A 27,942-nucleotide genomic window follows, 5' to 3' on the forward strand; every position below is an offset into this window, starting at 1 on the left:
TCTTGTTTTCTTGCTTTCTGTTTTTGCTCCCTCATACCATGTTCAGCATCTTTCTACAAAGTACTCCCTGAATGGCTAGTGTTATTATCTTAGGACGAAATTTTGTAGCTATTACGGCACAATCTCATAGCTTTTGCAGCTGACCGATTTCAGTGATTTTAATACAGAGACTGATTCATCGTACGCCACTCCTTCCCTTTCATACATTATTAAGAAGTTAAATGAAAATTTAAAATTTTAATTAATGTGTGTAATTTTTTTTTCTGAATTTTCTTTGATTGTGAAATGGTTATCTCTTTTTATCAAAATAAGTTAAAGATGTGCATTCCAGGCTATAATTCATTCAATTATTCAGCATCGAATTTACCCACAACATTCTGAGTGCAACTGCGCGTCGATGACTTTAAAAAGTCAGGAAATTTAATCGTATTCAGAAAAAGTCGCGGTCTCTTGCCTACAAAAAGTCAGGGAATTTTATTGTAAAGTCAGGGAAAAGTCAGGGAATTTTGAAATTGAACTTGACTTGCCACCCTGCAAACGCAGCCTGCGACTTTAAAGTGAGTTTTCAAAACTCTTAGCCCCCTGCCCCCCCCTCTTTTTTGGTTGCAGAGCGGGTAAAAACCGAGAAATTCACTAAAAATAATGCCCGAAACTAATGTCCAACTTGAGGAGGACCCTTGAAACGTTGCGATCAGTCGGAGCATTGAAATACAAGGACTGCCGTCCCCTTAAAGTACGGAAACATCCAAAACACCCCCGCTGCCCCCCTCATTTTTCGTTGCGGAGCGGGTAAAAACCGGGAAAATCGCCAGAAATGATGCCCGAAACCACTGTAGAACTTGACGAGAACCCTTGAAACGTTGCGCTCAGTCGGAGAACTGCAACACAGGAACTGCCGCCCACTTTAAGGACGGAAACATCCATAAAACCCCCGCTGCCCCCCTCTTTTTTCGTTGCAGAGCTGGTAAGAACCGGGGCATCATTTCTGGCGATTTTCCCGGTTTTTACCCTCTCCGTAACGAAAAATGAGGGGGGCAGCGGGGGGTGTTTTGGATGTTTCTGTACTTTAAGGGGACGGCAGTCCTTGTATTTCAATGCTCCGACTGATCGCAACGTTTCAAGGGTCCTCCTCAAGTTGGACATTAGTTTCGGGCATTATTTGTTGTGAATTTCTCGGTTTTTACCCGCTCTGCAACCAAAAATGAGGGGGGGGGCAGGGGGTTAAGAGTTTTGAAAACTCACTTTAAAGTCGCAGGCTGCGTTTGCGTTAACATTGGCAAGAAGTTCCACTCGGATTTGATGCTAAGTTTGAAGCTCTTCTGTGACTTTTCACATTTTAATGCAATGTTTCATTGTAACAGGCCCATCCCTCCCTACGGGGGGGGGGGGGGGGGGCTGTGGTGGCCCGGGGGCAATATGAAGACTTCGGTATCAGACTTGGAGTATTCCAGGACTCTTTGAAAAGAGAAACGGTATGTCCAAGAGCCGCCGAAGCTACTCTAAAAATGGGGGTACGGACCCCCTAAATAACCTTTGGACCCCCCTAACTTTTGACAGGGGGGTCAGATCGACTTCCGGTTTGCGCCAAAAATTGTCTTTTTTCATGCTCTATCTAACGATGTATCACATGATGGGGGTTGCCATTTGAAATTTTTGAGTTGCCCCCCGCCCCCCCTCTCCCTGGAGGGGTGAAGAACTGAAAAGTACCTCAAAAAGTTTCCCCCTCGATATGAGGAAGGACGCCACAAACCGCAAATAGATATCATAATTAGAACTAAAGTTATGGCCAGTGGTGCGTAACTTTTGAATAACCCTGTATCTGATAAAGACCAAATCCATTTCCAATTCTTTTGCCACTTTTAAGACAATGTTCCACTCAGATCATTGGAACAAGACCCTCTGCGTTTTCAAGGGCATAAATGACAGACTAAAAACTACTAATGGTACGTGAACATTCCATCATTGAAATCGGGTTAAAAGCTGCCTTGTAGCCTTGGCCATGTTAAATGCACAACATCGGATACGCTCTGAATTGTTTTCTAAGGCTGCACATTCTGCCTGCAGCTTGATTGTGTTAGTGTTTAGGTCTTTTAAAGTTGCTTTGACAATCTCGTCACTTGGGTTCTGAAAGAAAAAAACGCGGTATAATCAAAATCAGTCTTCCATGAAAGTCAGGCTCGCTCAGCATGAACATGTATTAGGTATGATTAATAAAAAGAATACTGAAATAACATTTTAATCTGGGAGAAAGCTGCAAAAAAAAAAAAAAAAAAAAAAAAAAAAAAAAAAAAAAAAATACTTCCCTCATGATGGATCATAAATGAAAGATGATCCTAACTATGTAAAAATTAGCAAAAGGTTGCAATCTATGAGAGAGTAAGTAAATCGATATGACTAAGGTTCCTGATGTCTCAGAAGGAATTTTCCCTGAGTTATTTGAGCATGGAAAATTTGAAAATGCTCAAACAGTTGAAATTTTTAAAGGCTCGCTCTTGGACGAAAGCGGCTCCCAGGTCATCGCAATGACACAAGGTCTGTTCCGTCTGGTTTCTTCACCATTTCCCATGTATTTCTCTGTAAGGATACAGAGACCAATTTCCAGTTACAAATAGGCAGGACATGAGGACATCTTTTAAGCCATCAACAGAAATGAAATCTTTTTACCTTCAGATAGAAAATTCCACAAACAAAAAGTTGTTAACTGATGGACCAAACATGATTTTAAGGAAAGCTGCAGTCGATGAACGATTATTCGCATTTCGACATCATTGCGGTCAGGTCATTTTTGCATTCTCTCAAAGCTAGGCCTGTGAACCGAACCCGAGTATTGAGGCCGTTCGATTGGTACCGGCTTAATTCAATGCATCGAAAATAATTGACGATTATCGAATATAACGTTGATTAACGAACCTATCATTCATTATCGAAAAATCGACAATTGTCAAAATATTGACGATTTACGGAATATGGACGATTATCGAAATATTATTGATTATCAAAAGATCGATTATGATTATAAAAAGAGAAGAGGCCCTCCCAGATTGATTTTTAAGCAGTTCTAGCATACAATTTGTGCATTAATTGAAAGTTAAAAATTGACGCGTAATACCTCTTTCAACGTAATTTTATTTTAGTATCATGCCATCATGGCCCTCCCTCCTTAGATCCGCCACTGAAGGGAAGGGTAGGAGTGAGGGGAGCAGGGCAATGCGTAAATTCGTCCGCAAAATAGCCCCTTCTAAACCTGAACAACATTAGTCGTCAAAATTTCGGACTCGATCTCAGAAGCAAAGAATGGCTATTTTACGATTTTTCCGTAACATCATTTCCCGTGATTTATCCCTGACATTTCCTGGTTTTCCCCTCCGAAAGGCATTGGGTCTGTTTTTTCGAGGGCTTTCAGATCATTATGTAAGGTCCCACGGTGCTAGAATTTTAGTGTCCAAAGACCAATAGGTAGCCTGTAATGTACGACAGGGTTGCCACAAAAATTTGGAAATGATTTTCCCTGACTTTTCCAGGTTTTCCCTGACAAAAAATGGAGAAATTCCCTAACCTTTGAGAACGCGCGCCATGATCGCACAGCCAAATTAACACCTTGCTAGCTACCATCACACTAATATAGCGTCTCATTTGAAACGCGCTTAAGCTAAGGAGTCAGAAATTAATTGTAGAACATTTGGAAATACAAAAAAGGTTGTTAACTTTTTCTTTTAATTTTGATGCTTTTGACTTTCTTGAGCAACCCAATAATTGTTTTAGAAATGAAAACTTTTGAACGATTGCTCCTTTGAAGAAACACTCTAAAAAAAAGGGTCTTCCCTGGTGTTCGTTTCTCTATTTATCTCTCCCTTCCCAGGATTTTTCAAACACCTATTTTTAAAGTGAGCTTCAAATGGTTTATTTTTTCAAGAACTTTGATGCTTTGCGTTTGCAATAATCCTAGACACTCGAATTACTTTAAAGAAGAAATTAAGTGGTTAGTGGTAAGTCATCGGTAGTAGTTGAAATTTCAAAAAAAATACACACAAAAACTGGGCATTCCAATTTGCGTTGCTTGTTGCGTTGGCGACCAAATACGGCTGCATAATTTAACTCTTGAATGCATCGCGAGATATGCCACTTCATCGCAATTTATATTGAGTTCAAAATCGAAAAAAGAAAGATTTTGAGCAACTAGTGAAAATTGTCAATTTTTCCCTGACTTTTAGCTGTTTTTGGTCAAATTCCCTGACTTCTCCAGGTTTTCCAGAGCACTTTTTTTCCCCTGACTTTTCCAGATTTTCCCTGAATTCCCTGACCGTGGCAACCCTGGTATGATCAATGTGTCCGTTTCTCAAGAAAGCGAGGCAAAATACAAGGATGATTGATTTCTCTAATTCTGTAATAACATGTATTTTTCTCCGAATCTAGACCGAAACTCGCGGTAACCTAAAAATCAGAATTTCATCACAAAATTGACCTTCGGCACCAGTTAAAATGGTTGAAATTAGCCCAAATTTTGGCATAAACGTTTTATAACCAGGTAGTATCAATTGCCGCCTGGAGGGGCGGAACATTTCGAACTTTTTTTTTTGACGCACCCTAGTGGCCCAAGGTAAGAACCAATGCCAGGCTGTTACCTCTTTTGTACTCTTCGCAAATTGAATCGATTCTGTCTTAGCCTATGATGTTGTTCCGGCCTTAAGCATGTAATTTTATTCGTGCTTCATTTCAGTGATATCAGATAACCATCCATAATTTATCGGATGCCTTGATAATTCCATCTAAAAATTGAATCCAAATCCTCATGGGAAAAAAACGTGGGCAGTAGAGAAGAAACCAGGTTGAACGATAGGATGTCTCCATGTCAGGGGACCATTCCCACCCAAAAGCGACCGTTTTGAATAGATTGACTCCATTACTAATTTTTTTTAATTTTTTTTGTTTGTGAGGTAATTTCAAGACTTTTTAATGGTGCTATCGTTCTTCCCTTGTTCATTATTAGAATTAGTTATCAATTTGCAAATCCATACACCTCCTAACGGCTCATTAACTTTTGTATAGACAAATACATAGTCTCTGAACAACAAACAATAGTTAAAGCATTGGAAAGAAACAAACCATTGGAAAAATGGATGTCAATTCGTTGACAGCAATTCGTATACGTTCAGCGCAAGGCACCGCTGAAATGTTTGGTCCAGCACCTTGCACAGATTGCCATAATTCTTGGATTCTTTTGGTAACTTGGTCTGTTCTACTCACAACTTCTTCGGAGTGAGGCATTGATTCAATCAACTGAAAAGAAGAAGCAGAAAGAACCTTAGTAAAACAGCAACATTATAGGAATAAAATTGAAATGGTTTTATTTATATAGGAGCCTTTTTAAGGCTAGGTACACGTCATATATTTACATTGTAAGAAATAGAATATTTACATAGTGCATAACTTGGAGAAAATTGTATAAATAAAGTATAATCATGTGCCAAGAGAGGTTTGCTTTTTTGGTATTTTAGGGTACATTGATAGGTTGTTCCTTAAATTCTTTAACTGTGTATCTAGGACAGCATAAAAGTGTCTCTTAGAGAGCAAAACTACATTTTCTTGATCCCTCATTCTTTAGTAATAACTTTAGGGGTTCCGGAAGAACGTTAAAGAGGTTTAAGGCAATGTTTTTCATGAGGTATTCATTTTTTTTCGTTACATGACTGGTTTCTCTGTGAAAGCTGTGCCTTGTATCATGCTGGTCGGTTGGAAACATGCCCTCTTGACTTAAATGTCCCTTTTTCAAAGCTGTTGTTATTGATTCGTACATAAATGCATTTGGGACTGTCAAAACTCTAAGCCTTCTAAACAACTCTCTACAAGGATGATGAGTGCTTGCACTGGGGCAATCATTGCAATATAATATGTACTAATCCCAATCATTGAAAGCTGCGTACATTTTTGGGGCTTGATATATAAAAAAAAAGTAGCTCTGTAGAAGTCATGCCTGAATTACTTGACACTGAATTTGCAGTTTTTTGACACCCCTTGGCCCTTGTGATAGTCCATTACTCTGTACCAGACCTCCTTGCAAATCGGGTTGAAAACTAAGAACTTTTGATGTATTAAATTAATAGGAGGACTGAGGAGGTTAATGAAAAGTAAATTCTTAGGAATTTTCAAATAATTACCATATTCAAGATTAAAAAAACCGGCGCTCCACTTCGCTCCGCGCCGGTTTTTGGGGGGGCTTCGCCCCCCAAGCCCCCCCAGGACGCGCGCTTCGCGCGCGTTTTTAGTGTATTTTTTTTCTAGTTTGAGTGTCCGGCCTCAGTTGTTCTGTCTTTTAAGTGACCCGCGCGTCCACCGCGGGAAGAGTGTATTTTCCGAAGGGAGGGGCGGGGCCGGGGAGTTATCAATCTTTGGAGGTTGGATTTACGTTTACACTGTTGGAGGCATTGATTATTCGAATAAGGACTTCATGTCACCAGATTGCAACAACAAGCCTCATGTAATGTCTGATATGAAAAGATGTCAACAAACGCTGTGGCAAGCTTGAATGACGATGGATGAATCTCCATAACCGTGCGACAACATTGCCGTCTTGTCCAACAATTATCAGTCTGTAACCCACTGTGCGACAATACAGCCATCGCGTCCACCAATTATCAGTTTGTGACCCATTGTACGACAACATTGCCGTCTTATCCACCAATTTTCAGTTCTTGACCCACTGTGCGACAACATTGCCGTCTTGTCCACCACTTTTCAGTTCGTGACCCACTGTGCGACAACATTGCCGTCTTGTCCACCAATTTTCAGGTCGTGACCCACTGTGTGGCTTCCCTCCTCTTTTGCCGCACACCCCCCGCCCAAAACTTTCAAAGCTCGCCATTTTTAAACGGCTCGACCGATTTCGCTCAAATTCAATACCAGCCTAGAACTAAGTAAGATCTTCCTTCTCTAAAAATTTCGGGGGGAAAGCTTTTAATTTGCGCGAGTTATCGCGCCCACAAAATTGAACCTCCCCCCACTTCTCGCCCCCACCATTCGAAATGGAATACTTCGATCTCGGTTTTTTTTTTCGCAGAATGGTAGTCCTGTTCCGCTACTTTACATCGCAAAAAGTTTCACCCGGAACTTCTTTAAAATGAGGGAAATATAACCCACGAAAATCAGAAAAACCACGATGAGTTGGAAATACATACATAAATAAACAGATATATATATATATATATAAGTATAATTCTAATTTCATGGTTATTTTATGTTTAATAAAGCGAACTTCATGAGTTGTATAACCGCAACTTTTTATTTATTTTAAACAAAAAAAGTATAGTAGTAGTATCGGTAGTAGTAGTTTTATACAAGTATATAAACATGAATTCAAACGGCATGCATATTCGTAATCTACGACCCATGATCGATGCTCATTACATGGTCTTTGGTCCAGGTCTGACATCAGGGGAGAACGCAATAGTGTATTTCCTTCGGAAAATACACTAAAAACGAAAAAGTCTTTGCGTTTCAAGCAAATACATGACCAGATGCGACCAATACCAGATGCTTAATCTCTTAAACCCCATCAAAAGATTTATTTTAAGATCAGTATATCACACTTATACAATATTCGATTTATGAGTATGCACTTTATACATGTGACATAGCAACTGCATTACCGCATTGTACAAACATGATCTCATGGTTAATATTTCAACATTTTCCCCCGGAATATAATCAGATCCTTCAAAGGAATCACTTTCGTTTCACAGGATACCTATGTTTCTCTGAGCTATTTTGCTGTATTAGTTTTCTGCTTTCAGATTTGGGGGTTTTGAATTCCTGATCTGAACATCCTTAAAATAGGCCGTGGTTATTCATCTTCCCTCTTATTGAACAGGCTTGTATTGAGGTTTCAATATGAATACGCACGACTACAAGATAATAAACAGAGCAGAGACTTGTGAAAAATTGAAAAGAAAAAAAATGGGACCAAGCCAATTTAAAAAGAACTCACCTGATTTTTTGAAAGTTGTGCCTCATACATTGAGACTGGACGCTGAAATGGTGGTGAGGAATAAATGGGAGACTTAGGTTCTACAGGTGGATTGGCATCATCACGAGCAACCCGCTGATGAACGCCTTCCATAAAGTTGTGCTGGTTGATTGCATTTCTCAATTCCACATTTTCTCGAGTAACGTTTTCCATCTAAATTCAAAATCAATAAATTTGCTGAGAGGATTACAGATTTGAAGGGTTATGATTGGTTCTCAGCTTATACGTTCCAGCTGAGCAGTGAGCAATATTTAAACTCTAGACTGATAAAACTGAATCACGAATATTTTGATAATGACAAAATTTACTCAAATAGGGAACTTTGTTAAAGAATAACTTTCAATTCTCTTTCTTTGAAACTGTCCGACATTTTTTTTCAGAACTATTCGTCCACTGAGGACCCTGATCCCACCCTATGATCTGCTGATAAATCTATATAAGATTTTTTTTAAAAGTAAGCAGCTCTTGATTGGGAGGGGACATAACCTCAGCAGACTCCCTAGGTTCCTTTATATTTCTCTGATTTGAAGTTATGTTAGGCACATTTTGAAACTGATCCTTTTTTGTAAGATATTCAGTTATTGGAGCTTTAACCCTTAAATGACAAACTGGGTCTACGATGCCCTCCAGAAGATGGTTCCCTTTGAGACAGAAACATTCTCAAAGTTTCGTTTATTTATATGGGACGGTTCAAAAGTTAGAGGGGGGACTTTCAGAGCAGGACTTTTGGAACACCAACACCCTGTGTAATCTTGAACAAATAGGAAGAGCAACTGGAATAGATGAGAATAATCTAACAAAATTTACCATATCTCGTAGTCTCCGAACTTCATTGAGAAGTTCAGAAATTTTTAATTCTGATGTCGTGAGCCTTGTTTTTAGCTCACCCTCCAACTCCAAACAATAATTTGAGGTTTGAGTCATTTGCGTGGAGACAGGTGCATGGTTGTTGCTAGAGTTAATACTATTTTCCAAACTATTACTGCTGTCAATAATGCTACTATTATTTTCTTCTAATGTAATTGAGTCATTGGTCCCATTGCTGACAGTTCTCTTAGGTGGCTGTGCATTAGCTGCAATCTGAAATAGGAAACAAATGCGTTGAGTAAAATCATTTTAAATGAGAGGTAAAATAATCACACAGATTCGCTCAAATCACCAACAAACTACACCAGAAACGTTCCTGGAATAATGATTAGTGTTTTCAGCTTCCCTTACTTATTTTCTTACATTTGTTTTCGTCAACCAACTTTGATAAAAGCTTGATATAACAGATGCCTGATTTGCAAAATTCTTTCCACGTCCTGCATTTCCTATCTGGACAATATTAAAATCCCTCCGATTTGATCCAATGGTTTTACTTGTGTTCTGGTAGCAGGATTTCTCCTCGAATGACTGGATATTGCGAAAATTTTCCCAACTTTGGTGTACCTAACCCTTCTTCACACCACCTGCATGCGATTGCAATCCTAATCACACAGTTGTTTGCTTTCTAAATTTGCCTCCGACCTATTAATTGTAAATTGGTAGTTTTAAGCACTGAGTCTAAAATGACCTCTGTTTCGCTGGATCAGGTCGATTTTCCCGGAAAAATCGGAATTATCCGTATTAATCGAAGTTTTCCGAAGAGAAATCAATTTTCCGGAAAATCTGAGAATGACGGAGAAAAACTAAGGTCATTTTCCGATTCAGCATCCAAAATTACATGGGGGCTAATTTGTTTCATGCCTATTAAAGTTTCCTTTCTGTTCCTAACATCTAGGTTTTACCGGACAAAAGCTCTTTTCCACCCATACAGGGTGTTAGAAAAATCCCCTCCCCTCATCTAACTTTTTAGCTAATAGAGGTAGAGATTTGAAACTTAGAGGACATTACTCGGTCAAAAGGAGCTACTCCTTGACCCCCGTAAAATTTTCAGGGGGCCCCTTAGGGGGGGGGGGGGTTACGGACCCCAACATTTTATTTTCAAATGGGAAGACCCATTTTATGATACCTCGTTTTTCAAGAGCGAAGAGAAAAATACTTTTCGCGCAAACCTGAGGTCATTATCTGAAACCGTTTCAAAGTTGCGGCCGGTTAAAGTTCAATATGGCCGAAAATTATTGACACTCAGGTTTTTGTTGATTGATTTGTGCGAAATTCAGTGTCCGGGGGTATTTTGACACAAGAAAAACGAATTTGATGTTAGATTTGAAAAAAAAAGAAAAAAAACGGAAATGTTTAAAATGTTTTAAATGGTTAAAGATCAACACAGCCGAACATGAACCAGCAGACAAGGTACAAATTTAAGCATTCTGATACCTATTTCTCGACTAAAATTTCACTTAGAACACGATTTGCGCGACAAAAATTACTGGAATCAACTCCAGACGAAGATATTGACGTTTTCATTTTACATTGGTGAGGGGAAATTTGAACTACTCGCTCACAAGAAACTCAAAGCTCTACATGAGTCAACTCGTGCACTACAACGGTTTCAGCCGGCTTCTCAATCAAACACTATTCATTTCCCACCCTGTGTTCTTCAAACTGTAAACAACTTGCTGTAACTGAGCCAAAGCGTCAAGATTGAGGTTGCCAGATTTTCATGTCGCAGAGACTAGCATGGTAACGTTTAGTGCGCGATTTGACTCACGTAGAGCATTATTGAGTTTTCTTGAGAGGGAGGTTTACATTCCCGAATCAAGAAACATTAAATATCTTCATTATGAATTGTTTTCAGTGGGCGCATCGTCTTCTATGTGAAATTTTGGTGAAGATAATTAAATCAGAATGCTTAAATTCGCACCTTGTCCAATGGTCTATTGGCATCTCGGTTATTTGCCTATGAATTTGCCTGAAACTTTCAACCTAGAGATATTTTGGCAGATTAACAAATTTGAAATCGGATACCTAAAACAAACAATTTTTGGCCATTCTGAACTTCAACTAGCCGTCATTTTGACAATTTCAGTTTGTTTAAAAATCTAATGTCAAATTCGTTTTCCTCGTATTGAAAGACCCCCTGTTACTGAGTTTCAGGCAAATCAATCGACGAAAAACCTAGGTGTCAATTTTCGGCCATCTTGACCTTTAACCGGCCGCCATTTAGCAACAATTTGAGATGTTGACTTCGGATTTGCACGAAAAGTTTTCTTTTCTTATGCTTTTTCGAACGAAGTATCACAAGAGGAGTCTCCTCATTTAAAAATAAAAAATTGGGGACCGTTACCCTCCCCTCCCCCATCAAGGAGGGTCCCCTAAAATGTTAGGGGGGCCCACAAGTAGCTCCCTTTGACCTAGGAACGGCCTACATGTTAGAGAACACCAAGGAAAGTGGGATAGGAAAGAGAAGAAGAAAAGAAGTCATCCCGAGGATAATTTCGCAGGCAGCAACCAAAAGGCAGGGCAACAAGAATAACTGGGGAAGAGAAAAATAAGAAAGAGAAAAAATAAAAGAAAGAGTAAAATAAAAAGAGAGGGGGCATCAATAGGAGCCTTTTAGAGATGACGCTGAAGAACGTAGCGCCTGAATAGAGTGCCGGAAACTTGGCGACTCTAAGAATGAAGAGCTTTGACGCCGAATGTAACCTGGCGCAGGAGCAGAGTGCGTTATCACATGGCAACCCAGTAGAAGAAGGATTGTGGCAGAGAGTACGGAAGGTTAGAGGCCCGACTGGATAGGGAAGAAATGAAACAGAAGTTGAGCCGTGAGCAAGAAGTTGCGTACGTTGGCGCGAGCGTGCGTGGCGAGCGGGATTTCCATACTACTCCGCTGATTGGCCAAGTGAGAGTTGTGGACGGACGATGTATGAAAAATTGCCTACGTGGAAGTGGTCCAGCACATCCAGCAGCAACATAACCGTCGCCAGTCTCTGGAAAACAATAGAAAATAATAGTTGCGTACGTTGCCAGCGAGCGCGCTTCTGTTTCAATTACTTAGCATTGAGTCAGGCCTCTGATTGTAGCGGCGGGTGTGACGCGACGTGACGCCACAGAATATACAGGGTTATCCAAAAGTCACCTACCACACCTGTAACTTTTTTCCTCATTGAGATAGAAGTTTGAAACTTTGGGAATGTCCCTCGGTCTAAAAAAGAACCTTTTTGACCTCCCCCAAAAATTTTTTTTGAGGGCGGCCCCCCTAAGGGAGGCGGGGGCTAACTTTTTTTGCAAATTGCAACCCCCCTTTTGTGATATCTCATTCGAAAGATAATAAAAAAAGAAAAATTTTTGGCGCAAACCGCAGGTCAAAATGTTGATTTTTGACAAAATGGCGGCTGGTCAAACTTCAAAATGGTGGAAATTTGGTATCTCCGTTTTTTATCGGCGGATTGGTCTGAAACTCAGAATCCTAGGGGTTTTCGTGACGAGAAAAACGACTGTGGCATTAGTTTTCCAGGAAAGTGAGTCCTTTCCAAAATGGCGGCTTAGAGCGGGAAGTGGATATTTGGGCTGCTTATCGTTGGATTTGTATGAGACTTGGTATCCGGGGGTATTTCGGCGCGAGGAGAACGAATCTTGTATTGGATTTTTGAAATTTCGAAAATCCTCAAAATGGTGGCGAAAAAATGACGGAGAATCAATATCATGGCTGTTTACCGATGGATTTGCACGAAAGTCGATACTTTGGTGGTTTTTGGCTTGTAAGAATGTATCTCTCATTAGATTCTTTAAATACTAAATACTTTAAAAATGGCGGCGGAAAAATCGACGGTTTGGCCATTTATCGATGGACTTGCATCAAACTCGTTGCCAAGAAGGATTTTTGCTCGAGGATAATGAATCTTGGCCATAACACCGATTTTTCCGCCACCATTTTTAAAGTATTTAGTATTTGAAGAATCTAATGAGAGATACATTCTTTCAAGCCAAAAACCACCAAAGTATCGACTTTCGTGCAAATCCATCGGTAAACAGCCATGATATTGATTCTCCGTCATTTTTTCGCCACCATTTTGAGGATTTTCGAAATTTCAAAAATCCAATACAAGATTCGTTCTCCTCGCGCCGAAATACCCCCGGATACCAAGTCTCATACAAATCCAACGATAAGCAGCCCAAATATCCACTTCCCGCTCTAAGCCGTCATTTTGGAAAGGACTCACTTTCCTGGAAAACTAATGCCACAGTCGTTTTTCTCGTCACGAAAACCCCTGGGATTCTGAGTTTCAGACCAATCCGCCGATAAAAAACGGAGATACCAAATTTCCACCATTTTGAACTTTGACCAGCCGCCATTTTGTCAAAAATCAACATTTTGACCTGCGGTTTGCGCCAAAAATTTTCTTTTTTTTATTATCTTTCGAGTGGGGTATCACAAAAGGAGGATTGCAATTTGAAAAAAAAGTTAGCCCCCGCCTCCCTTAGGGGGGCCGTCCCTCAAAATTTTGGGGGAGGAGGACCAAAAAGTTGATACTTGAGACCGAGGAACATTCCCAGACACAGTGAGTCGGAACGAGTTTAAATTTTTTGACGAGTCACAAGCAAAAACTCTTCAGGTTCTTGGAGTAGAGTGTCTACTCAGTCATTTGAGCCAAAAAGAAAAAAATTCTGTAAAAAACCTAACTCCTGGATACTACTACTACTGGAAAGTAAAGTCGATTTAAAGGTATTTTTCGGCTAAAGTAGCCAAATTATCCATAGCAAGGCCCGTCATATTATTTAAAAAAAATTTTCCTCCTGGATCTAATGCCTCAGATTCTTAAATATGCATATTTTAAGCCTTCGATTACTTAAACTACCAATTTAAACAATATTATGAATTTTGGGGGCCTAAAATGACCCCTCAGAGCCAAAACTTGCATACATTTTCGAAAACTTCTAATTTTCAGGGGGATGTTCTTTCTTCATCGTCGTTTTTTCTACAGTCGTCAATGAGTAATTCTGAAGGGCACTTCCAACTACATAATTGACTGTTCAGGTGAGGGGGGAAGGGGCATCAGGCTTTGCTTCGCCTTTCTTACGGCTTCTGAAAACGCATGAAAATTCTCTATTACATTGGAAGTCCAAAATGTCCCTTTTTAATTCATTAATTACTGTCATGTTGATTTGTACGAATTTCTGTCCCTTTTTCCCTCCGTATATACCGACTATACCGATGAAAATTCATCCTGATAAACAAATTAAGTTTTAAGGGAAGTGAGATAACCCTCTGTACATCGCGATTTATCGAAAATCTGTCTTAGAATCGGGGAAATCACGCAAGGTCGCGTCCACTTAGGTTGCATGAGGCGCGGCGATGAATCGGGTCAAAACGCCTACCAACGGAAAGTTCTTGTCACGGGGGTGCGCTTAAAATTGACCTCATGGATTTATTTATCATCGCATAAAACTGGTTATGGTATCATTTTAACCGTCAGCGAATGATCTTTCAGCAAAATACGAGATGAGGTTTGTTTCTCCAACCAGTTGAGAACTGTTCGTCGTTGTAAATGTTGGTTATTTGAACATTTTCTGTTCTTTTGAAGGATACTTGGAAAATTCGGAGGAAACTTGCAAGTATATGCGTTACACTAGTTAACTTTCAACATAGCTTCTAGGCAAGCCCAAAAGAATAAAAATCGGACGAGAATGTGCCGAGATATAGCGCGCGTATGACTTGCGTAGCACATTAATTGCCCGTATTCCGCTGTTTTCACCGCGCACCGCGTACCGCGACGCTTCACTTTAATGGCTCTAGCGGGTTAATTTTTTGAAGCAAAAAAAATGTTTTGGTATCAAGTTAAATGTGAGATTATTTCCCATCGCCGTTACTAAAGGCAAAAAAGCCATTTTCCCGCGTGTTGAATAATTAAACGCTCTTGAAAATTAGGTAAAATTTCAACATTTTCCTAATGACCATTCACGTGTGCCTTAGGCGAAAAAATTTATGAGATAGACTTCTGTAGAAGCATTTTAGCTTCCAAACGAGACCATGAACACGAAAATCGGACACGTAGTTTCCAAGATATAGCGCGCTGAAAAAACGCTCAGTGGCCATCTTGGTTCTTGCACGGACCCCAGAGTGGTTCCCCTTCTAAAAGGGCTTCTTTTATAACCATAAGAATGATCCCTGAAAGCGGGAATTTCCAATCAAAAAGCGCAGCGTTTTGGCCATAATTTGATTGTGCCCACCGTACTATTACCTCAGCGCCATATGAGACGTAGCACCGGAGGGACGATAGGTAGAGATTCTGTGGTAGAGTGCCAAAATGCCTGGCAGCTCCAGATACTTACTTGATGGTGGCTTATGATTCGGTCCTTACCCTAAGGAGAACGCGTCACGTGGACTGGTTTGGATGGCGTGAGTGAAGAGTGGAGGAAATGGGCAGAGCCCAGGGGAAAGTGGATTCGCACTTTTTACAGGGGGCATGCGCGCGGATCCGTGGTAAAAGCTTCCACTTGAACCTTAAGACCTGGTATTTTCCATTAAAAGGAGTAGGCGCTAGAGAAGCACACGCTTTAGAGGTGAAAAGCCGACAGGTTGCAATTTTCACCTTTAATATTCCCCTTAAAAGCAGAGCAACGGCAAATGCGCGTTGAGCCCACCCTGGTGGCGAAAAAAGCAAACACGGTCGCACTATGCTCGCCGCGCAGTGGCCCGGGTTCCAAGAAAGCGGACAAGCCGATCCTTAACACCCCAAGTTTCAAAATCTCTACCTCTTAGTTTGGGGGGGGGGGGGGCCTTTTCTGACGCCCTGTATAACACCATGTTAAACTCTTCCGATTGTTTTGCGTCGGAAAGGGGGGGGGGAATTTTGATTTTCTCAGGCAACAAATAGACTTACTTACACTCAATTTTTACCGCTAAAGCTAAAAATGAACTTCTCTATCTTCCAAAATCTATTAAATATTCGAAGAATTGATTTAAAAAAAAAAAAAAAAAAAAAAAAAAAAATCGCATTTTTCAGCTCAAAAAAACTGAAAAAATCCTTTCATTTAGGAATCTTGACTTTCCAAAGGTTTGGGGAAAAATGATGGTCATTTTCGGCTTTAGAGGCAAAAATTGAGTACAAATAAGTCCACTTGATGCCTGAGAAAAAAAATTCCCCTCCTTTCTAATGCAAACCAATCAGATGAGTTTGACATGGAGTTATATGGGCGGAGAGGAGCACTAGTCCGGAAAGACCTCGATATTAGGAACAGAGAGGAGACTTTAATAGGCATCCAATGCACAAATATCTGTGAAAATTTGGCTGCTGAATCCGAAAATGACCTCAGTTCTTTCCATCATGCAGATTTTCCAGTTTGATTTTTCTCCGGAAAAGTTTGAAAGTGGGTTATTTAAAATCAGCGATTTTGCCCGGATGGAATATGTTATTCCCTATCACGGGACACGCCTTTTTCCGGCATTGGCAAGTTCACCCGAAATTTTTTCCGTGCGCTACAGTGTTGCCAAGTTGAAAACAGGCAAATTCCGTAAGTGGCATTAAAATTGAGGTATGAAGTTGCGATTTTGACGAAAATTCTCTAAAAATTGCGCACTTTTAGGATATGACCATCAGTGGCGTGGCGTGACTATTTCCGGTAGGCGTTCGGTAGGAGTGTTAACTTTAGGGGGGGGGGAGGTCAGAGGGGTTCACTCTCCTCCCTCAGAGGGGATAAAAATCGAAAAATTGGCAACAATGCATGTTAAAGTTAATGCGACATTAAAAACATGGTCATATCCTAAAAGTGCGCAATTTTTAGAGAATTTTCGTCAAAACCGCAACTTCATACCTCAATTTTAATGCCACTTACGGAATTTGCCTGTTTTCAACTTGGCAACACTGTAGCGCACGGGAAAAATTTCGGGTGAACTTGCCAATGCCGGAAAAAGGCGTGTCTTGTGATAGGGAATAACATATCCAATCCGGGCAAAATCCAAGGGTAGGGCAAAATCGCCAATTTTGAATAACCCTCTTTAGGGAAAATTCCACTTTGTCTGGGGAAAATCGACCTGACCCAGCAGAAGGGAGGTCATTTTCGTATTCAGCGCTAAACATCTACCCTGAGGCAGTTGATAGTTACAATGCAAATTTACCCATATTTCCCAGTATTATTTAGTGACTTCCAAAGAGGGTGATCAATGTTCATAGATTCTATTACCATGTAGGACAGATAGGTTTTTGGAATTTTCTCAATTCAGGGTCTGTAAAAATGTTCAGTATTACTGCCTCACACACTATTTTTTAGTTAATTAAATCCCATACGGTCATGTTTGCTAATGGTGCATCATTAAAAATAAATATTTCTATCCAATTGTGGCATACGCTGGAATAACCACCTATACGCGTATTAGTGGTTTTCTTGGAGATTGGTCCGTTCAAACTATTGTATCCTTGGGTATCACTGGTAGTGACTGAAAGTCGATCCCTTAATTACGCAGCTCAAGAATCCAATATTAGTGAAGTGAAGTCAGACCGGTTGGTGGGTCTGTGGAATAATCACCTATATGCATATCGGTTTGTCTCACATTTATCAACGTGATAATGCGCTGTATCAGTGTCTCAGGACTGTGACTGCACCAGGTGTACTTGGCGATAGTTTTCCAAACTGATACTTCCAAGTTTTGAGAAGACTGATTTTTGAGTTCCTATTTTCCTTAATTTTGTCTTCGCTTGGTGTCTTGTTATAGTTTTTATCATCGTTCATGGCCAAAATTGAAAGTTTTTCTATGTTTTTTATCTCCATTACATCATACAGGGTGTCCCAAAAGTCCGTACCCCCCCCCCCCCCCTTCTTAGCTTTTGAACTGTTCGAGATAGAAGAACGGAACTTTGGCAATGTTTCTATCTTAAAGGGGTCCATCTTCTAGGGGGGTCAAAATTTTTGTCCTCCCCTCAGGGGAGGGGGGGGGGCGCGGGGGCCCCCAACTTTTTTTTTCAAATGGTAACCCCTATCTTGTGATACATCATTAGAAAGAGCATAAAAAACTAAGAATTTTGGCGCAAACCGCAAATCAATATCTTAATTTTTGACCGAGTTATGATAAATCAAAGGTCAAATTTGACCTACTTTCAAAAAATCATATCTCCGGTTCAAATTATCGTAAAGAAAAAAAAAAAACGGGAAAATTTACCAAATTGTAAGCACTTTCACGTGAAAATCACGGAAATTACTTCCAATTCCCAATTTCCCCTCATTTTTCCTCAACATTATCTTAGTAAGTTCAAAATTAGTTCATCATTGCGTTTTCAAGTCCCCAAATTTCGAGCAAAGTTCAAAAAACGAAATTTAAGGTGATTTAATCCAACCATTTAAATTTCATTTTTTTTAAAAACTTTGCTCGGAATTTAGGGTCTAGAAAACGCAATGTTGAACTATTTTTGAACTTACTAAGATAATGTTGAGGAAAAGTAAGGGGAAATTGGCTCATTTCGCGAGAATATCGTATGACCTTTAAAATGACGTATTTGGGGGTCCGAAACCCCTCTTAAAATTAGTTTGAAGTAATTTCCGTGATTTTTACGTGAAAGTGCTTACAATTTGGTAAATTTTCCCGTTTTATTTTTTTCTTTACGATAATTTGAACCGGAGATATGATTTTTTGAAAGTAGGTCAAATTTGACCTTTGATTTATCATAACTCGGTCAAAAATTAAGATATTGATTTGCGGTTTGCGCCAAAATTCTTAGTTTTTTATGCTCTTTCTAATGATGTATCACAAGATAGGGGTTACCATTTGAAAAAAAAGTTGGGGGCCCCCGCGCCCCCCCCTCCCCTGAGGGGAGGACAAAAATTTTGACCCCCCTAAAAGATGGACCCCTTTAAGATAGAAACATTGCCAAAGTTCCGTTTTTCTACCTCTAACCGTTCAAAAGTTACGAGGGGGGGGGGGGGTACGGACTTTTGGGACACCCTGTATAATGAGTCACTAAGCATCAATCGTGTTTCTTAATAAACCATTCAGCCATTTTACCATGAGATTAGATGTTCTATGGAGTAACCACCTATAACAACCTTCTTTAAACTGTCAATTTTATAGTGAAAACTAAAATATTTCCAAAAACTGCATGATGCGTCGTTTAAGAGATTCTATGAATTACGAAAAAATGCTTATGCAGTTTTCCTACCGCAAAACCCTAGCAACGCATTTCAGAATCAAACCTATAAGTACGATTTTCTCAAAACTATGTTTTCAGCTATTGATGGTTATTCCAGCTAACGCCTCAATTCAATTCCTTAAATTGAACTTCGGGGTAAAAAGCAGATTTCCCAAGGGTGATGAAATCATACCCTTTGGAATTAACCATCTCTTCAATAGAACTACACTGAGTGTTAGTCCAGTGCAATGCAGTGCAAACTAGTCATTCGGCCGCTGTTGAATAACGTAAGACAAACCTGGGCCAATTTTTCAGAAAATAATGGATAAAGACTAAAATGTATCTGGACAAAATATTATAAATTAAAATATTATTCTTCTTTGAAAATGAAGGTACAACAAGATTTCTGACAATGCAAGACTACTCTCGACTCTCCTCTCCCCTTCAAAACCTTGTGAGGCAAGCTCTGACACCCACCCCTAAAATAACTTTAAGTAATATGTACTTAAACGGCCCCTTCTGGCTACTGGCACTGGCAGAGCAAGAAGGCATTGATAGGTAGTTCAACAGCAAGTTCAAATATAATACATTCCACAGATTAAAAGAAAAATTTGTACCAATGCAGCTAGCTGTTCAGCCGTGACATAATCCTCATCTGAGGCGACACTGTCATAGAGAGGCTCATCGTCCGACCAATCTTGCTTTCGTTTTAGAGGTTTGATAGAGAGGTTTTCACGAGGACTCTGCCTTCGCTTTGCATCCAGAAGTACGTCAATCACCAGTGAGATGAATTCCCGACCATTGAAGCGGGCTAGTTTCTGCCGTCCTTGATTTCGCATTGTAGATAATTCTGGGTTCACAGGAAGGAATGGTACCGAGGCAGCCTGCAAAAATAGACAGTGAAATAGAAAATAACTTTGTCATGTTGACAGTGCCATATAGAATTGTGATAACTATTGATGAGGATCGAGTAAATTCGCTATTTAACTCAAAAAAAAAAAAATCTATTTGGTGAGGAAAAACCTTGCCCAACTCGCAAGAGGTTCTGACACAATGACTTTAAAATAGAAATGTTGAAAATCAGCGAAAAAAGTTCCTTATGTATAGGTTAAAATATTACAGCACAGGTGAAAAGTAAGTACAGAGTGATTGTAAGAAGACATTTTTCATTTGCAGCTGTTGCTTGATTGTCAATTATGGATCTCTTAGGATAGTTGAAATTTAAAACTAGACGAGCCCTTCAGAGCAAGACAATCTCGTTCCTGTTTTCATTATACACGTTGTCATTCAAAAGTTATTATTAGATTTGAAAAATAGTGGTAGTTGTTATTATTAAGATAATAAATACAGAAACTATAATTAAGTTATTTGATTAGATTACTATTATCGCTACAAGAATTTCTTTTGAACAAAACCTCGATAAAAAGGGAAGAGTACACAAAAGTATGTTCGCTGTGTTAAACGAGACTTTGGTTATTTTTTTTTTTTTGTTGAAATTATAGTAATTTATTGATTCTTTTTACATATTTGAAATATAGTCAACAGTGACTATGCTCGAAAATAGGAAGAAAAGTGCAGTAAAGATACAATTTGTGCAGTTATTTATAAATGAACATGGATCCTAAACCTAGTAATTACTAATTTAAGTTATTTACTATTTATCTTTATGTTACGTACAATTAGTATTATGGTTATGATAATCTAATTTTACGGTATACCATTACTGTTCCCGGAACCATCGTCAGAGATACTACATCGGGATTTAAGATTGATTGGGCCATTATTTCCATTTAGAGCGTTATTCTTTTGGATTAATATATTCTTGATAAATGTAAATGTGCAATTCCAATTATATTTATTATCTAACATTATATTCACAATATTTTCTGGTGTTATCTTATGTCCTAGTGTCTTTTCTAAATCAGATCTGTCTTTGTTCCAGGTAGGACACTCAAAGAAGGTATGTCTAGGAGTATCAATTGCACCAATATTGCAACATGGGTACACAGGGGAATCGCGTAGGTGGAATCTATGGAGATATTGTTGGGATAGGTAGAAGTCAACTGTACCATGCTCCCTGTATGACCACTCTGCAACATTCGAAATTAGAATTCTTGTCCAATTACTTTGCTGGTTGTTATTTAACCTTCCTTCCCATTTATTTAATATATCTGTTCTAATTTCGCCCAGATCTTCTTCTTTGAGCATCCTCCTTAATTTCTCTTCGAAAAAGAGATCAGCCGGAGGAATTGCTGAAATTAGATCCAATGATAAATCAGACACTGTTCTGTATGCACATATGAGAGATGTTTTAATAGGTCTAATCGTTTGTCTTAATTTATTTATGTTTTTCTTTGACTTAAGAGCGGGGGCCCAAATCTGAATACCATATGAGATAATAGAGATTACAGAATTAAAGAATAGGAGTCTTTTATAAAACGAAGGGCCTTTTGTGTTTGGCATTATACTCCTTAACATGTTATTGACTTTTTTTGCTTTTTCACAAACATTTGTGACATGTGTGCTCATACATAAGTTCTTAGTTATTGTTATTCCTATATGTTTCATTGAGGAAACTGGATCGATTTCATCTTTATCTATTCTAATTTTTGCATTTTGTCTATCTTTTTTCTTTCCAGTGATAATGATACTCTCAGATTTCTTTGTCTCCATTTTAAGGTATTTTTTCTCTAATTCTATTTTGAGTTTCGTTGTGATTTTATAAGAGTCTTTTTTCAAGGATTCTTTATCATAGCATTGTAGTATAATTAAGAGGTCATCTGCATATGCAATTTTCTCAAATTTGGGGTCCGTTTTCATTCTTACAGTATTGTCAAAGGTTATATTCCATAATAGTGGTGATAAAACTCCCCCCTGACAACATCCACTGTTGATGCCAAAGATACAGCCTTTGCATTGGATTATGCGGTCCGACAAATATCCTTTAATAGTCTCAACCAGGTACGTTGGTATCCCTTTTGCTTCGAGAGCATTAATGATATCGACCCAATTGAGACTATTGAAGGCATTCTTAATGTCTAATCCCAATACCGCTAAAAGTTTTCTTCTATGATAGGGTTCTCTCATATTTTTTTCATATCATTAATATAAACTTCGAAGGATTCTGCCTTTTTGTATTTCACTCGAGGGGAAGTGTCCCCTCCCGGACTCTCTTCCCCACCCGGTGACTGACGCTGCGCTGTGCTGAACGGTTCAGCCTGAACCTTTCCCCTACGTCGGACCGTTCCCCACTCCTCTGTCAATCGAACCATATGCCACCGCTTACGTATTGTCGCTCGCCCACCCAGGTACCTACCGGCCAGCGGTCAGTTGATGATAAATCTCGCTCATGCTCCTACGCAGCTACGCATTGATTACGCCAGCGAATTACTTTCCAAATAATTAGAATTTCTTCGATAATAGTTTTCTTTATTTATTCGACGGTATTTTTTCTCTGTTCTACTGTGATTTCCTTGGTTCTCTACTGTGTTTGACTGTGTTGAAATTTATATTAATACTCACACGGAGAAAAAAACTTCGTGCATGGGACCCGACGTTGAGATCATATGAATCTCTTAAAACTTGAGGTCCAGCTGCCGAAATTCGGGTCAGAAATCTGAAACACTTCGGTATGCACCGAGTACTTTAGATGTGTGACCTGAAACCTTCGGTATATACCGAACTACTTCAATTGTCTGACCCGAACTTCGGCAGATGGACCTTAACTTTTCGGATGCGTGATCCGAAAACTTCAGAGATCCATATGATCTCAGCTTCGGGTTCCATGCACAAAATTTTTTTCTCCGTGTTTCCTTTTAGGGGACGCAACTAAAATTTCAGTAAATTTTTTCAGAAAAGTAAAAAAAAAAAAAAAAAGTGGCTAACAATGGTTCCTCGCCTTCTCGTGGTGTTGGCTGTTTTTACTAAGTGGGAACCGTCCATAAGATATAGTCTATTTCTTGCCCTGCCATTATTATTCTACAAGTTAATTGTGGAATGAGAATTTCATAATGTTTTCTATGAAATCTTCAAAATATAGTGATAAAAAATTTGCAACTACTACAAAATCGGCTCGCGAAGCGAGCCGAACGTCACTCGCGCAGCGAGTGACCGGGGGTCCAGGGGGCGTAGCCCCCGGCTAGGCGTGACGGGCGCGCGAAGCGCGCCCAGAACGGCTAGTATATCTCTCAATTTTCTAAGAGCATCAACAGTCGACCGACCTTTTCTAAATCCAAATTGGTCAGGGGAGAGAACCATACTCTCCATTATTCGACAAGATATAATACATTCATATATTTTATTAATACTATTTAATAAACATATGGGCCTAAATTTCTGGTTTTCTGGATCTTCACCTTTAGGAATCAGAACTAAGTTTGCAACTTTCCAGTTTTCTGGATAGTTTCCTCTGGATAATAGATTATTACACATCTTTGTGAATTCCTTAATGTTAGTATTTACAAATATTTTAATTAAGATTGGGTCAAATTCATCGGGACCAGGTGCTTTTCCTGTTTTTAGTCTAGAAGATGCTCTTCTCATTTCTTCTTCTGCGATAGTAGGAATTTTTTCCTTTTCAAAATATTTAGGAGTCCATTTAGTTTCTCCATGATCTGGGAACAGATCGTAAACTGTCTGATACAATTCTTCTGTTGACAGTGAAGATTCGTAGTATCTACTGGGGTTTTTGATTCTTCTCCTTATAATTTGGTATGCGTTACCCCAAGGATCCTTTTCAAGCTAATTTATCAGTGAGATCCAGATATATATATATATATATATATGCGCGCTTTACAACGCACTCTGGCGTTCTACGACACCCAAACGCCACATATGCCTGTCTTCCCAGAGGTTCTCGGGCAACTGACACCGCAACATCTCTTCGTCAACGCCCTGCCGCCAACCCTTTACGGGACGTCCCCGTCGCCTCTTCCCAGGTGGTACCCAATCCAAAACTTGTTTGGGCAACCTCTCTTCCGACATTCTTTGCACATGTCCATACCAGCATAACTGCCTGGACATGACGTCGTGCACGATATCTTTTTCAACCTTCATCACCTGGCGAATTCTCTCATTACGGACACGGTCCCGTCTCGAAATGCCGGCAGATCGCCGCCAAAAATCCATTCCAGTTGCCCTCAACATTTCTTGAGTTCTTTTCGTCAAAGGCCACACTTCACTACCATAGAGCACGATACTTTTAACGATGGCGTCATATATCCGGTGCTTGTTTGCCTTTGAGATGCTCTGATCCCAGAGCACCCCGTTCAGCATCGCGATGGCTCTCCTGCCCTGGATGATCCTGTCCTTAATTGCTCTATCCATCCTTCCATCCTGATCGAGCCAAACACCGAGATACTTATACTCGTCACACTCTTCGATGCGCCGCCCATCCTCAAGCTCTATGCTTTGCCGTTGATGCGCTGCTCCCACGACCAGCTTCTCTGTCTTGGACACACTAACGTCCATGCCCCATTTCCGATATTCTTCGACCAACTTCCGTGTCATGTAATCTGCATCTTCCTCATCTTGAGCTACAACGATCTGGTCATCGGCAAAGCATAGAGTATAAAGGGTCTGCCCATCAAGGAGTGGAACGCCCATTCCCGCAACCTTATTTTTCCATTCCTTTAACACGTGCTCTAGGTATACCTTAAATAGTGTTGGTGACAAACAACAGCCTTGTTTTAGCCCTTTTGTGACGAAAAAACCTCCGGACAACTCTCCACGACATTTAATTTTGGCTATCGTCCCGTTATAAAATGATTTAATTGCCCCCACAAGTCCTTTGCTAAAACCCCTTTTTTCCAAGGCTTCCCAAAGCTTCACTAACGGCACGCTGTCATAAGCTTTCTGAAGATCCACAAACACCAAGTGCAGCTCCTGGCTGACCGCCCTTTTCTTCTCGATGACCTGGGTAATGGTGAACAAATGGTCGACGGTAGACCTACCGGCTCTAAAACCAGCCTGTTCTTCGGCTTCCTGGCCGCTCCAAACCTCTTCGACCTTTGCTTTGAGAATTTTACCGTAGACCTTGCTCAAGGTTCCTGTGACCGATATACCTCTGTAGTTGTCGCAATCTTGCTTACTACCTTTCTTATGACTGGGAGTAATCCAAGATTCCTTCCAATCCTTTGGTATTTTGGAACCATGCAAACAGTCTTGCATGAGTTTCCTCAGATGTTCAAATAGTTTACCGGTGCCACATTTTATCAACTCCGCTGGTATACCCCCAGGTCCAGGAGCTCTGCGAGTTTTCAACTCCCTCACAGCCTTCACTACATCTTGGAGCTGGATCTCCACATTGGAATCTTCTTTAGTGCTTATGACTCCGCCTTGAAACTCGGGTCGCCTCTCCGTTAATAAATCTTTAAAATAGTCCTCCATCTTGTCAATTGGTATCGGAGATATGATGTCGCGCATTTTATTCCGTCGCAACCCTTTGATCACTTTCCAGCCTTCCGTACTTTTCCGGCCTCCAAGGTAGGTATTTATCTTCATACAGCTTTCTCCCCAAGCCTCATTCTTCTTCCGAGTGATTACCCGACGGACTCTTGCTTGAGCCTGTCTGTACACGATTTTATCATCCAACTTTTGGGAAGAGAGAAACTGATGATACCTATTCCTTTTCACATTTATTTCCTCCTCTACCTCCGCATCCCAACAGTACGGTTTTCTGTTATCATTTTTTTGATCAGAAACCCCCAGGGCCTCCGCTGCCGCCGAGTGAACGCAATTCTTAATAAATTCATACCGCTCTTCCGTACTGCCATCGCACGCATCTCCTAACTTTTCATCCAGGCGCTTTGCGTACAGAGCCTTGACACTCGGGTGCTTTAGGCTATCGATGTTATGAACTTGATGTACGCGTTGTCGCTCCGGTTGTTGATTGTCGCCTTGGTCGTTCTGCGACACACGAGCGGGAAAGGCTACATCCGCTCTGAGGAAATAGTGGTCACCACCGCAGGAGAGTCCTCTACATACCCTCACCTGCTAGATCTTCAGGTTTGTTACCTGTTTAACGGGTACGTAGTCAATGATGGATCTTAAGCCGCGGGTAGAGTGGACCCAAGTATATTTGTGAATATCCTTGTGTTGGTAGAACCCGTTCAATACTTTTAATTCCCTCTGCTCGCAAACGTCGATAATGCGGCTTCCGTTGTCGTCTACCGTAACTTCACCGAACGGGCCGACGATTTTACTGTTCACACGGAATCCCGTCCTTCCATTTAGATCTCCCAACACAAGGACTTCTCTCCCAGGTCCTACCTTCACTACCTCCTCGTCCAGTTCTTCAAAAAACTGATCCTTAAGTGCGATGGTAGCATCATCATTGACCCCGTATACCCCCAAAACAGTGACTCTGTGACCGTGCATAGTTAGGTTCATCTTAATCATGCGAGCGTTGATGGCTTCCCAGTTCTTAATATTTTTCCGAAATTTTTTGCGGATCAGAATTGCGACACCCTGTTGTGATCAGATCCAGCTTTTTCCAGCCAGCCAGCCAGCCAGCTTTTTCTTTTCAGATCTTCTTCGTTCAGCTTTTTCTTTCCAGATCCAGCTTTTTCTTTTAGAAATTTTAACTTCTTCGTTAAGTGTACCCTTCAAGGATTTGAGTTCATTATTCAAAGGTAAGTATTGTTTATTTCTTTTCCTCATTTGTTGAATTTTTCTTCTAATCTTTTGACATTTAGATCTAAGTGATGCTATTTTGTCATTCCACAAATATAATGGTTTCAGGTTTCTAGCATTAGATTTTTTAACAAATGTCGTATCACAAGATTCATATAATATTTCTTCGCAAAGAGTTGACGTAAGTTCTTGATCTTTACATTTATCTTTTATTTTTTCCCTCGTAATTTCACTAAATTCTGCATATTTTTTGGGGTTAAGAAACCATCCTTGTCTTTTTTCCTGTTTAGATTGATTAATCTCTTGTCCAAATTGTATTTTAATAGCTCTATGATCACTGATAAAATGCTCTTCTAAGATCCTTATTTTACACCTATCAGCCAGTTCAGGAGAAACCATTACCAGATCTATCACAGATTTTCCCTGATGTCCAATAAATGTGGGATTGAACTTACTATTATCATTTAATATTACTAGATTATTGGCAAAGATAAATTCTTCCAGTCTTTTTCCCCTTTTATTACTTATTCTGTCGCCCCAAGTTTTGGATCTTGAATTGAAATCTCCAGTGAGAATTATGGGGGTCCTTATTTCTTTAATGAATTTTTCTAATCTGTTAAGAGAGGTATTAAGTTCTTGAAATTTTTGGTTGGGGGATAAATAGGCATTAATAAACGTGCAATTTTCCCATTTGAAAGATACAAAGTTTCTCTCATTATACCATTTAGAGGTTTTCCCTATTAACTGTCTATTTACTTTTATGCCTGATGTACCTAATGTATCACATTTAAATCCTTCATTATAGGCTTTAAACACATTTGGTTCAGTGACCATTAAAATTCCACATTTATCAGCATTAACTCTTGTCTTTATCAAGTCGTGTGCCCCATGACTTCTTTGTAGATTACGTAATATAGCACTAAATTGTGGTGATTCATGGGGGTCTTTTAGCGTCATTCCTTCTATGTTTTGATTCTCTAAATTACTCTCAGCATTCCTTAGGATAAAGTTGTCTAAAATAGATTGGACGAGATGATTATGATTATTGTCCTTTGCTTCAATTAAATTATCCTCTCTCCTCAAGTTATCATCAGTATTATTTACCTTCATTATTTATCTTGTCTTGGTCAATTCCTGTAATGCCATAATATGCACATCTATCGTTGTATGCTTTTATATATGATGGACATTTCATGGTCCCTACAATGTGATTAGTATCCTTGAATTTCTTTTTTTCACAGGTCATGCATTTCGGTTCATTTTTACAATCTTTTCTTAGATGATCTTGGGATCCACACTGGTAAC

General features: G+C 39.8%; 1 protein-coding gene across 4 annotated transcripts in view; it reads right to left on the bottom strand.

The window, feature by feature from the left end:
• Positions 1–1,801: 1,801 nt before the first annotated feature.
• Positions 1,802–27,942, bottom strand: part of Git (ARF GTPase-activating protein GIT1) — a 77,512-nt gene continuing 51,371 nt past the window's right edge. For all 4 annotated transcript variants that reach the window (XM_072298471.1, XM_072298498.1, XM_072298520.1 and 1 more), the window contains 5 exons: positions 19,623–19,889; positions 8,828–9,100; positions 7,982–8,173; positions 5,104–5,277; positions 1,802–2,124 (listed from right to left, as the gene is read on the bottom strand). In XM_072298471.1, the coding sequence (XP_072154572.1) occupies positions 1,960–2,124; positions 5,104–5,277; positions 7,982–8,173; positions 8,828–9,100; positions 19,623–19,889 (1,071 nt within the window). In that variant the 3' untranslated portion in view covers positions 1,802–1,959. The remainder of the gene's footprint in view (positions 2,125–5,103; positions 5,278–7,981; positions 8,174–8,827; positions 9,101–19,622; positions 19,890–27,942) is intronic.

The sequence above is a fragment of the Bemisia tabaci genome, chromosome 1 (assembly GCF_918797505.1).
Source record: "Bemisia tabaci chromosome 1, PGI_BMITA_v3".
NCBI classification, from domain to species: Eukaryota; Metazoa; Arthropoda; class Insecta; order Hemiptera; family Aleyrodidae; genus Bemisia; species Bemisia tabaci.